At 55.2% G+C, this 11,918-nt stretch overlaps 1 protein-coding gene across 4 annotated transcripts in view; it reads left to right on the top strand.

Moving 5' to 3' along the window:
* The first annotated feature begins 915 nt into the window (after nucleotides 1-915).
* LOC111161690 (patatin like phospholipase domain containing 6) overlaps nucleotides 916-11,918 on the top strand; it is a 20,517-nt gene continuing 9,514 nt past the window's right edge. Inside the window, exons 1-17 of one of the 4 annotated variants that reach the window (XM_022525504.1) lie at nucleotides 916-1,124; nucleotides 1,446-1,533; nucleotides 1,690-1,772; nucleotides 1,943-2,040; nucleotides 3,813-3,953; nucleotides 4,045-4,204; nucleotides 4,758-4,838; nucleotides 5,042-5,170; nucleotides 5,495-5,575; nucleotides 5,678-5,840; nucleotides 6,091-6,174; nucleotides 6,466-6,575; nucleotides 6,703-6,870; nucleotides 6,956-7,033; nucleotides 11,103-11,308; nucleotides 11,546-11,677; nucleotides 11,759-11,882. In XM_022525504.1, coding sequence (XP_022381212.1) covers nucleotides 1,098-1,124; nucleotides 1,446-1,533; nucleotides 1,690-1,772; nucleotides 1,943-2,040; nucleotides 3,813-3,953; nucleotides 4,045-4,204; nucleotides 4,758-4,838; nucleotides 5,042-5,170; nucleotides 5,495-5,575; nucleotides 5,678-5,840; nucleotides 6,091-6,174; nucleotides 6,466-6,575; nucleotides 6,703-6,870; nucleotides 6,956-7,033; nucleotides 11,103-11,308; nucleotides 11,546-11,677; nucleotides 11,759-11,882 — 1,953 coding nt within the window. In that variant the 5' untranslated portion in view covers nucleotides 916-1,097. Of the gene's footprint in view, nucleotides 1,125-1,176; nucleotides 1,534-1,689; nucleotides 1,773-1,942; nucleotides 2,041-3,812; nucleotides 3,954-4,044; nucleotides 4,205-4,757; nucleotides 4,839-5,041; nucleotides 5,171-5,494; nucleotides 5,576-5,677; nucleotides 5,841-6,090; nucleotides 6,175-6,465; nucleotides 6,576-6,702; nucleotides 6,871-6,955; nucleotides 7,034-11,102; nucleotides 11,309-11,545; nucleotides 11,678-11,758; nucleotides 11,883-11,918 lie in introns of those variants that run through there. The other 3 variants (XM_022525502.1, XM_022525505.1, XM_022525503.1) reach the window with 3 other exon arrangements.

Below are 11,918 nucleotides of genomic sequence, written 5' to 3' on the forward strand. Positions count from 1 at the left end.
TTCTCCTCCGCTGGCCAATAGCGCCGGACTCTCTGATGCTCCCATCCCCTCAGTTCCCGGCAGGTGTTTCCGTGCTGGGAGCCAGGTGCGCGCTAGGGTGGAAGAGAACTAGTCCTCCCCATGAGTTTTCCAGGTAATATCTCAGGGCCCAGTGACGCCCCCAAATTTCCGTTAGTACTCTAGCGGTGCCAGAAATATTCTCAGTTTTCCAGAGAAGTCCCAGTAATATTCCGGCATTCATTCCTAGGTTGACTCTCTTGCTCAAACGACCTCAGGGACGTGCCCACCCAGCTCCCAGTTTTCCTAGCAGTAGTTCTCTATTCCTGAGACTCCCTCAGTAACTTTACAGTGACTCCCAGTAATTCCCGCGTCCCTGGTTACGTCTCCCAGTAATGGCCGTAGCATCGTTCCCAGAGTCCTAGAGATGTTTCACACCGTCAGAGACCCCATAACTGCACTAATGCGTAACGGTGAATCTAGCACCGCCTAGTAACCTCTTGGGAGCTCGCCCCACTCCGGGGGTCCCCGTATTCTTCCGAGACCCCCGCATCGCCCTAGGACCCCTTATGTGGGAGTTGCCAGCAGCACTCCCGTGCACCCCGGCCCGTAGGTCCACTGGCCTGGGGTACCCTGTTTTTTGCAGGGGATTGTGGCCTAAAGTCTGCTGGGTCGGGATTGATCAATCCCGGAGGGCAGACAAGGAGGGGGCCACTTGCTGGAGGAAGGCGGGTCCTTCGGGGACCCGTGCACAGGTTGCTGATTGTGGGTATCCGGCCGGCTGCCCTTTGGCCCCAGGGTGGGGCTGTACCCGTATAGGGCGTCTAATCGGCCCGCGTGTGGGTGAAGGGAGCCAGGGACTCGCCTTACGCCCAGCCCGGCGTCGAAGTCAACCTGTATCACCCCCTCTGCTCTACAGCACCCCACCAGCCGTCCCCTGGCCAGCAAAGCCATCCGGGCGGCGAGTATGAAGAGGGCAAGCCTCGTGGTAGCGGTAAAGGGAGAAGCGGGCCAAGAGTGACGACTTGCACCAGTTCCTCCTGCTTCTTATTCCCCAGGACTCCGGGCTACCAGACCTGTCGCCCAGTCTGAAGCAAGTGATGGAGGCTCCGTTGCAAACAGGAATGGTAAACGTTGGGTTGTGTGGCGCTGCGGGGACTGCAATTCCCGAAATGCTTAGCGCTCATGTGGCAGTCTCGCGGTAATTTCAGACCTACGTTTCCCGGCATGCACTGCGGCCCGCGGAGCCGCCGGAAAGAGTTGCGCCCCCAGGGAGGTAGCAGCGGCTGCCCATTCTGCAGATGGGGACGCCGAGGCAGGGGCCGACTGTGACCTCCTCGGGGGCGGAGGACTTGACCGAACGGGGTGGAGACGGGGGCGTCCCGGCCTCCGGGGAGGGCTCGGCAGGCCGCGTATGCGATGCGCAGCCAGTGCCCTTCGTCCCGCAGGTGCTGGGCGTGATGATTGGGGCCGGAGTCGCGGTGCTGGTCACGGCCGTGCTCATCCTCCTGCTGGTGCGGAGGCTGCGAGTGCCGAGTGAGAACCCGGAGGGCCCTTCCGGGGGTTGCTGCGGGAACTGAAATGCCCGGATTCCTGAGGCAGTAGAGATGGGACTTACGGGACAGTGTCTTCATCTCTGGCCGCGTGGAGTAGGCGCAGAGCTCAGGGTGCTTCTCTATTTATTATTCCCAGAAACGCCAGCACCGGACGGCCCCCGGTATCGATTTCGGAAGAGGGACAAAGTGCTCTTTTATGGTCGGAAGATTATGCGGAAGGTGAGTCTAGGACCCCCGTGGGTCCCCGCTGAACACAGAGGTTCTGCCGTTTTTTCTTTTTACATGTCTTAGGAAGCCAGTCCTCCGTGACTAGCGTCCTCTGGATCTGGGCCCTTCTTCCCTCGGTCTGAACTGGCAGTTCACCCGCACCCCATCCTTACCCTTCCTAGGTATCACAATCTACTTCCTCTCTGGTGGATGCTTCTGTCTCCACCACCTCCCGGCCACGCATGAAGAAGAAACTTAAGATGCTCAACATCGCCAAAAAGTAAGGCTGTACTGGGTGTACTGGGCACCGGGGGCTCTCTCAGGGACCTTTTGAGTAATCAGCCGGCACCAAAAGGTGTATCTAAGGGTTCTTTGAGCTGGGAGTCTTCCCACATCAGAGGGGCTTTCTCAGAGCCCACACCGGACAGGCTGGCTCTGGTGTCTCTGTGCCCTGAGACAATGTATCTCAGCGACGTTCCCCCTGCAGCACGGTGTCTGTGAGCTAGTTGTCTCCAGTCAGTATCTTAGACGCTTCGTAATAGGTTTAGGGGATCTGCACCTGGGTTCTCCCTGTAGGATAGTTCCTGGGTCTCCCCACACAGGAGGTGATTCACTGGGGTTAACTCAGGTGTGTCTGTGACCTACTGGAAGGGCTCTCTCTAGCTTTTGTTTTCTAGGGTTTCTCTCAGCAGTCTCTCTACGTCAGAAAGCATCTCTCTATGTCAGCTTTCCTGGAGTTCTTCCTACACTAAGGAGGCTATCTTAGGCGTTTTTGTTTCCCAGGAGTTATTTCAAGGATCTTCTTGCTCTAAGAAGCATAGGAAGGACATCCCAGGGCTCCATGCCATCAGCAAAGGGCTATCTCAGAGTCTCTGAGAAAGGCTCTCCCAGGGAACTTTCTAAGTTGGAAGCTGGCTCTGAGGTCGGTCTCCTCACATCATGGCATATCCTTGAAGGTCTGTCTCCAGGGTGTCTTCACGCTAAGGGATATCCCACTGAGGGTGTCATCCCAGGGCTGTCCATGAGCAGCCGATGTGTCCTCACGTGGCTTTTTGTGATTCCAGTAGAAGGGCTGGCTCTAGACCCTCGGTGATCAGTTGAGGATTTAGATCTTGTGTCTCTGTATGTCACAGGGGTTGTCTTAATGTGTCCCTGCTCTGGAGGAGCTACACTGGTGTTGTCATGACTTTCAGGGGGCTATCTCAGCTCCCTGTGAACTGGGCAAGGGCCAGCCAAGATCTCTCTGATCAGAAGAGGAGCTATATCTAGATTTCTCTATATCGTGGAATTTAATTTAGGAATCTGCTCATTCTAGGGGCTGTGTTTTAGGGGGCTTGTGACTGGGGGGGTGGCTAGCTCAGTGGTGCCTGTGACTTGCAGGAAAAGGCTCTTTTGGGTCTGTGAGTAGCAGAAGAGCTGTATTCATGCTGTCCACATACAAAGCTATTTCAGGAGTCTTTGTGACCATCGATGGGGTCATCTCAGGGTTCTCTGAGATCTGGAAGGAAAGGCCAGCTCTGGGAGCCTTACAAAGGTGAAAGCAGCTGACGGGGTCTTCTGGTATGATGGGAGCTACCCCAGAGCTCTGCTGACGTTAGGGAGGCTATTTCCGGGTCTGGTCTGTGCTAGGAAGAAGGTCTCCGGGTTCCCATGATGAATGGAGGTGCAATTTCTGGGAACAGCCCATATTTTACATCAGGGCTCTGCCAAACACAGGGTTTATCTCAGGAGCTTATGATAACAAACAGGCAATCTCAGGGTTTTACATTAGAAGATGGTAAGTTTTTTTGTACGGGGTCAGGTTAGCAAACATCTTAGGCTTGGCAGGTCATATGACTATGTCACAAGTTTTGAACTTTTTGCTGAGTAAAAGGAGCCAGAAGTAACATGTAAATGATTGTGTGCCAACAAAGCTTTGTTTAGTGAAAGTAGGTAGCAGGCCAGAGTTGGCTGAGTCCTGTTTTTTGTGATTTAGAGGAAAGAGAGTGGGAGACTCAGGTCTGCCTGAGCCTGTTCCCTACCTGCCCCCTGCGACCCCTCTCTTCCCGCCAGGATCCTTCGTATCCAGAAAGAGGCACCAACACTGCAACGAAAGGAGCCCCCGCCGGCGGTGCTCGAGGCTGACTTGACGGAGGGTGACCTGGCTAACTCCCACCTGCCCTCTGAGGTGCTCTACATGCTCAAGAATGTCCGGTCAGTGTCGGGGTGCAGGCGGAGGGGGGTGGCTGCTGAGCTGGGGGCTCACTGAACCTGCATTCCTCCCCCTCCCTGTCCCATCCAACAGGGTGCTGGGCCACTTCGAGAAGCCGCTTTTCCTGGAGCTCTGCCGACACATGGTCTTCCAGCGGCTCAGCCAGGGGGATTACGTCTTCCGGCCAGGCCAGCCGGATGCCAGTATCTACGTGGTGCAGGACGGGCTGCTGGAGCTCTGTCTCCCGGGGCCGGTGAGTGGACCACCTGTGGGGCACCGCGGGGAGATGGGCAGTGGGGACTGGGATAGGCGTTGCTGTCGGGCAGCGGGCTTCGCGGTCTTTGGAGACGTGCAGGCAGAAATTAGGAACAGGGACGCCTGGGTGGCTCAGTTGGTTGAGCAGCTGCCTTCGGCTCAGGTCATGATCCCAGCATCCTGGGATGGAGTCCCACATCGGGCTCCTTGCTTGGCGGGGAGCCTGCTTCTTCCTCTGCCTCTGCCTGCCATTCTGTCTGCCTGTGCTCGCTCTCTCTCTCTCTCTCTCTCTCTCTCTCTCACAAAAAAAAAAAATTAAAAAAAAAAAGAAAAAAAAATTGGGAACAAACGGACACGGGTGTCGGGGTGGTCTACACGGTCAGCAGTTACAGTTAACGACGGCCAGAAAACAGAAACCGGTCAGAGATTTGGAGGGTTCGGGGATCGGGGTGTCAGTGATCACTGGGTGGTGAGTTGAGAGCTCAGGGGTGGAGTGCCAGTTGGCAAGGTGGGGACAGCCCCAGTCAGGCCCCCCACCCTCTGTGTCTCAGGACGGGAAGGAGTATGTGGTGAAGGAAGTGGTCCCTGGGGACAGCGTCAACAGCCTTCTGAGCATCCTGGATGTCATCACTGTGAGTGATTAGTCTTGGGGGACAAGGAGACTGGGTATGAGGACCCAGTCAGTGGGTTGGTTTGGAGAGGGTCACGTGGGAGGCCTCAGTGTCCCAGAGTCCGCTCCGATGCTCCCAGTGGTCTCACAAGGCACTGGCCTTGGGAAGGACTCGGAGAGCACAGCCCCTGATCTCCCTTCTCCTTGTTCCGCGCACACCCACAGGGCCACCAGCACCCCCAGCGGACTGTGTCTGCCCGGGCAGCCCGAGACTCCACAGTGCTGCGGCTGCCCGTGGAGGCCTTCTCTGCTGTGTTCACCAAGTACCCCGAGAGTTTGGTGCGGGTGGTGCAGGTCAGTGGGCCTTCTGCCTCCCTCCGCCTGCCCCAACCCGTCCCAGGCTCCTGCAGGCTGCGCTTATCAGCCCTGAGCAGTCAGGTCTTTGGGGGCCCCTGTTCCCTCCCTTTAGCTGCCTCCGCCCCCTTCTCCCCAGGCTTCTGCCACCCGATTGTGGGTTTCTCCCTGGCTCATCCTCTGCCGCTGGCCAGCCCCTTACTCCTCCCGACCTTGACCTGCCTGACCGTTCCACCCTGTTAATGCCCAGTCCCCATTTTCTCCCGCTCCCTGTTATCTGAGTCGCGTTACCTGGTGTCTCCCGTCCCTTCCCCGTGGCCACAGATCATCATGGTGAGGCTGCAGCGGGTCACCTTTCTGGCGCTTCACAACTACCTAGGTCTGACCAACGAGCTGTTCAGCCACGTGAGTTGCACAGGGAGCCCAGAGAGTACACGGCCGGGGAGGGTGTGGGGAGGGGGATGCACGCCTCCCAGGACCTGCCGCGAGGGTGCTCTCTGTCACCAGGAGATCCAGCCCCTACGCCTGTTCCCCAGCCCTGGCCTCCCAGCCCGCACCAGCCCCGTGCGCGGCTCCAAGCGGGTGGTCAGTACCTCAGCTGCAGAGGAGCCTAGAGAGAGTCCTGGCCGGCCTCCTGACCCCACTGGGGCCCCACTGCCCGGACCTGCAGGTATCAGACGTCACCCCAGCCATTTCCCAGGAGCCCCACAGCTAGGCACCTAGGTCTGACTCCCGTCTGGTCCCCTGGAGACCCCTGGCCTCGGCCCCAGGGCGGGGCATCAGAATCGCTTTCCTAGTCCCCTAGTCCTCAGAGACTGAAATGACCCTTCTCTCAACCCGGCTTAGTGCCCTAGCCTGTGATCCTAGCTGTAGGCCTGGTGGCTCTGAGGGGCAGGAGCCTGACCACGTGTCTCTCCCAGGGGACCCAGTGAAGCCTACGTCCCTGGAGGCTCCCTCGGGCCCCCTGCTGAGTCGCTGCATCTCCATGCCAGTGGACATTTCAGGTTCGGGCACCAGGTGGGGGAGGGGGGAGAGGCCGTCAGGCTTCTGGGTTGCCTGTAGGCATTCCAGCCTTGATTTTCCCTATCTGCGAAGTGGGAACACACCGTATTTTCATGATGTTTTTGCGGGTGATTGTTGAGACGGTGTCTTCCCAGCTGTGGTTAAGAAGGATCCTGAGGGCAAATGCAGTAATGGAGCAGTCGTGTCTGCACAGATAGGGGATTTGGCACGTAAGTCAACTGGGGTCGCTGTCAGCGTGATCGTTTTTGTAAAATACCTCCTGCCCACCACAGGCTTGCAGGGCGGCCCCCGCTCGGACTTTGACATGGCATATGAGCGCGGCCGGATCTCCGCGTCCCTGCAGGAGGGGGCTTCAGGGGGGCCCCAGGCAGCTCCCGCTCGGGTAAGGCCTTGCCCTCTCTCCCCCTCCCCTCCCCAGTGCCCTCCCAGCACCCTGGCCTGGCCCATGGTGGCATCTCCAAAAGAGGTTCAGGTGGGAGCACAGAGGTCACAGGCCTTCCCCCGTGCAGACCCCCACTCAGGAGCTCCGGGAGCAGCCAGCAGGAGCCTGTGAGCACAGCTATGGTGAGGACGAGCTGGCCGCCGGTGGCTGCCCGTTTGGGCCCTACCAGGGACGCCAGACAAGCAGCATCTTTGAGGCAGCAAAGCGGGAGCTGGCGAAACTGATGCGGATTGAGGTGGGTGGCCACGGGGTCCTAGGGGACGTGGAATGGAGGGCGGGGAGGCCCAGATGGGCTCGTCTCAACCCCCCATTCTCTCCAGGACCCCTCCCTCCTGAACAGCCGAGTCTTGCTACATCACGCCAAAGCTGGTACCATCATCGCCCGCCAGGGAGACCAGGTGAGGCTGACACTGGGCTCTAATGCAGCTCAGACCCAAGACCTTTTTCTGACCTCTGATCCTTCTCTTTGACCCCATATGTACGTCCCTCAGCTTGTGATTTCTGTCCCTGCCCCTAGATGCTAGGACTCTGATTCCTCTGCCGTCTGGATCCACTGACTTTTCCTTTCTAATCCTTGAAACTTTTACCTGAGGACTGCAGCCCCTAGGTCTCTCTTGCTTGTCCTGTCTTTCTCTCTGACTTCTGTTTTCTGCAAGTCTGTAGTATGCTCTGACGTACCACCTGCTTCTCTTCCTGCATCCCCGCTGGGATGGGTGTGCGCTAAGGGCGGTAGTGATCAGAATCTGGACCCAGAGGCCGTGAACCAGCCCCTGGAGCTGGATGTCCGGGAGCATAGGAAATTGTATCCCACGAATCCCTCTAGTGTCCACTTGGGGAAACTGAGACCTGGTCACGATTTCAGTCCAGAAGCACAGCGGAGGAAGAGGGCTCTGGACTAGGGGGGTGCGGGGGTAGAGTTGTGATCACACTCCACCCTGACTTCCTCTGTGACCTTGGCCAAATCATTGAGAAAGTTCTCAGCTTCCTCATGCACGGAATGGGGTAATAAGGGTAACTGTCTGCTAGAATTGTCACGAGGAACGAAGGGCAGCTCTGAACCGCTTAAGGTTTTCAGAGATGCCAGGCTTGTGGGAGGGTTTGGAGCAGTTCATGGGGAGACCACAGCCCCTCTACCCAGGGGAGTGGGAGGGAGGGCCTGGGCTTGGGCGGGGGGCGGTTGGAGTAGGGGCGTGGCCCAGCTGGCTGGGATATTGTAGTACTTAATCTGTTGCTCGAGCTGTCACCTGGAGTGCTCATCGCTGGGTTGGCTCCTTCGATAGAGGAAGCTGGGGGAGGTTTTTGCCAGGTCATTGGTACTGGGGGGGGGCAGAGGAATCGTGGTCACACTGTGGCTTTTGTTGTGGGCCCCTGGGCCCTGCCTACCTGGGAGACTCTGTTGGGCTCAACCTAGCCCCGGCCTGGCTTGCTAACAGACCAGACCAGACTCGCCACTCGTGGCTGCAGGGGGTCTTCAGAACATTGTTAGGGACATTGATCTGCTATGCCTCCTTCCAAAATTTCATACCAATGGTTTTTCATTTGGGGGCGGTTTTATCCCCCACCCCCACTCCAGGGACATTTGCCAATGTTCAGACTTTTTTTTTTTTTAAGATTTTATTTTTTTATTTGACAGAGATCACAAATAGGCAGAGAGGCAGAGAGAGAGAGAGAGGAGGAAGCAGGCTCCCCACTGAGCAGAAAGCCCGATGCAGGTCTCGATCCCAGGACCCTGAGATCATAACCGGAGCCGAAGGCAGAGTCTTTAACCCACTGAGCGACCCAGGCACCCCTGTTCAGGCGTTTTTGAACTGACTTCTGAGGGTGCTACTGGAATCTAGTGGGTAGAGGCCAGAGATGCAAAAATGCACAGGACACCCCCCCCCAACAGCAGAATTATTCAGTCCCAAGTGTTAATAGTGCCAAGGTTAGGAAACTCTGCTTTACAGACATTTCCCGAAGTGTGTTTCATGGAACACCTGTATCATGAGCAAGGGATCTGTGCTCAAACAGATTTGGGAAACGTTAGCTGTTTAATCCCTTTGTGGAAGCTCTTTGTGAACACCATTAGCATATTCAAGGCTCTGTGAAGTCCTGCAATGAAGAGATTTGTTTCTCAATCTGATGCCAAATGGCAACTTAATATTAGTAACTCCCACTCATATCCCAACCAGAGTCTGGAAATTCTGTCTTAGAAGGTTCCAGCACGTGTATGCATCTCCTGGGGCTGCAGAGGCAGGAGACATCAGCAAGATCCCTGCCCTTGGAAAGCCCACAATTCTGACTGACATTGCACTAAAGAATCACACTAATTCTTGGAAAACCATACGTGCTTCATGCTTACACATAAAAGACATTCTTGGCTTTACAAAATCTGGCTTAGGCAGGTTAGCACCTCTGAGAAGGTGACCTCCAGCTAAGGAGGAAGGATGGGAGGAATTAACTAGGTGCAAGGGGGAGAAAAGAGCTTTCTAGGCGGAGGGAAAGCTTGTGCAAATATCCTGTGGCGGGAATAGGACATGTGGTCTCTGGGAAACAAAAGGAAGTCAACAGGGATGGAGTGGAATGAGGGAACTGGGAGCAAAAGGTATGTCTATATACATATACGTACTTATTTATATATCATGTACACATAATATATTCATGGGTTTTTAGTACATTCACAGAATTGTACAACCATTGGAATTGAAAGAATACTTTGATCACCTTGAAAAGAAACCTCATACCCTTTAGCTATCCCCCTCCTGCCTCCGAACCCCCACCGCAGCGATACACAGCTCCTAGTCTTAGTTCTCTATCAATTTGCCTGTCTTGGATATTTTATATAGATAGAATCTTACAGGATGTGGCCCCTGTGGCTGACTTCTTTGACGTAGCATCATGGTTTCAAGGGTTCGTCTACACTGTAGTGCGTGTCGGTGCCCCTCCTTCATGACGAAATAATCCATTGTGTGGGCCTACCACGTTTTTTGTGTGCAATTGTCACGTGACAGACACTTGAGTGATTTCCACCTTTTGGCTATTATGCTGCTACGAAGATTTCTATACAAATTTCTGTGGGGATGTAGGTTTCCATTTCTTCTAAGTGTGTATAAGAGTCAAGTTGCTGGGTCAGGACAATCCTGCTCTTCACTCTCTGTGGACTGTTTCTGATTTTTGCCAGACTGTTTTCCAAAGCAGTGGCACTCTTTCTGTTCCCCCCAGCAGCGTGTGAGTTTCGATGGCTCTACACCCTAACATGTTTTTTAAGATTTTATTTATTTATTTGACAGACAGATCACAAGTAGGCAGAGAGGCAGGCAGAGAGGGAGGGAGAAGCAGACTCCCTGTTGAGCAGAGATTCCGATGTGGGGCTCGATCCCAGGACCCACCTGATCACGCCCTGAGCCAAAGGCAGCCACTTAACTGACTGAGCCACCCAGGTGCCCCTGATTTTGAGCATCTTTTCATGTGCTTATTGGACCTTTATCTTCGGAGAAGTGTCTATTCAGAGCCTTTTCCCATTTTAAATCGAGTTATTGGTCCTTTTATTATTGGGTTGTAAGAATTCTTTACGTATTCTAGGTACACGACCCTGAGCAAACATATATGATTTGCAAGCATTTTCTCCTAGTCTCTGGGTTGTCCTTTCACTTTCTTGAAACTCCAAAAAAAAAAAAAAGTTTAATCAAGTCCAATCGATCAGTTTTTTGTTGTTCCTTATACTTTTGGTGTCCTATCCAAGAATGCACTGCCAAATTCAAAGTCACAAAGATTGGCTGCTGTATTTTCTTCAAAGAATTTTATAGTTTTAGCCCTTACAATCCATGTCTTTGATCATTTTGATATGGTGTGAAGTACGAGTCAAACTTTTTTTTTTTTTTTTAAATTCATGAGAGGCAGAGGAAGAAACAGTTTCCCCAAGGAGCATGGGAGCCCGATGCGGCACTTGATCCCAGGACTCCAGGATCACAACCTGAGCTGAAGGGAGATGCTTAACCAACGGAGCCACCCACCCAGGCGCCCCAAGAGTCCAGCTTTATTCTTCATGGACTGTCTAGTTGCCCAGCATAAGCAAAGAGGGTTTAGCTCAGCCACACCCCGGCATAGCCAGTCCTTGTAGCCTCTTGCTGGCCTTATTGAAAAGAATTTATGGGCCTTGGAGCACCTGGCGGCTCTGTCCGTAGAGCAGGTGATTCTTGATTCCGGGGTTGTGAGTTTGAGCCCCACGTTGGGCACAGAGGTTACTTAAAATCTTTATTTAAAGAATAACTTAGGGGCCTTAATCTGAGCTCAGATTTTGGTGATCCATTAGTAATGTCTGCCCTGGGTGCCAGATGGGAGTTAGATACTTATGCTGTGCAGCTGAACGAGCCAAAGCCTTTACTCCTCCCCTTCAACTTTTCCTTCCTTGGCCTCTCTTCTGGGTGCATTGGGCTGGTTCGGGGCTGGGACTGTTGCCCGTGTGCCCAGCTCTCCTCTGCCCCACAGGATGTGAGCCTGCACTTTGTGCTGTGGGGCTGCCTGCATGTCTACCAGCGCATGATTGACAAGGCAGAGGACGTGTGCCTGTTCGTGGCACAACCTGGGGAGCTGGTGGGCCAGCTAGCAGTGCTCACCGGCGAGCCCCTAATCTTCACACTGAGAGCCCAGCGTGACTGCACCTTCCTGAGGATCTCTAAGTCCGACTTCTATGAGTATGGCTGGGCACCCCCCCCCACCCGGCCCATGGTGGGTGGCAGTGGCACCTGGGGGGCCCCCACTTAGCTCCATTCTGCTGTGCAGAGGTCATCCCTCTGGATGCCCAGTGCCTTTCCAGGGCAGCTTTGAGCTCTTCTGATCCCACTGCCACGCCATCACCCACCCTTTCCACTTCCTAAGGAATGTGCCAGGGCACCCCCACAAGCCCATGCCCCCCTAACTTTCCTCTCCAGGATTATGCGAGCACAACCCAGTGTGGTGCTGAGTGCCGCGCACACCGTGGCCGCGAGGATGTCACCCTTCGTGCGCCAGATGGACTTTGCCATCGACTGGACAGCGGTGGAGGCCGGCCGTGCTTTGTACAGGTGCAGACCTTGGCCTTTCTTGCAGCTCAGGCCTTGCCTAAGACCCCGCGTCAACCCTGTCTTACCTGCCCCCCACCTCAGGCAGGGCGACCGCTCAGACTGCACCTACATTGTGCTCAATGGACGGCTGCGCAGTGTCATCCAGCGGGGAAGCGGCAAGAAGGAGCTGGTGGGCGAGTATGGCCGAGGGGACCTCATCGGTGTGGTGAGTGCCGCGCCCCCCCCCCCCCCCCCCCCCCCC

The sequence above is a fragment of the Enhydra lutris genome, unplaced genomic scaffold (genome assembly GCF_002288905.1).
Source record: "Enhydra lutris kenyoni isolate GAN:26980312 unplaced genomic scaffold, ASM228890v2 scaffoldscaffold86, whole genome shotgun sequence".
NCBI classification, from domain to species: domain Eukaryota; kingdom Metazoa; phylum Chordata; class Mammalia; order Carnivora; family Mustelidae; genus Enhydra; species Enhydra lutris.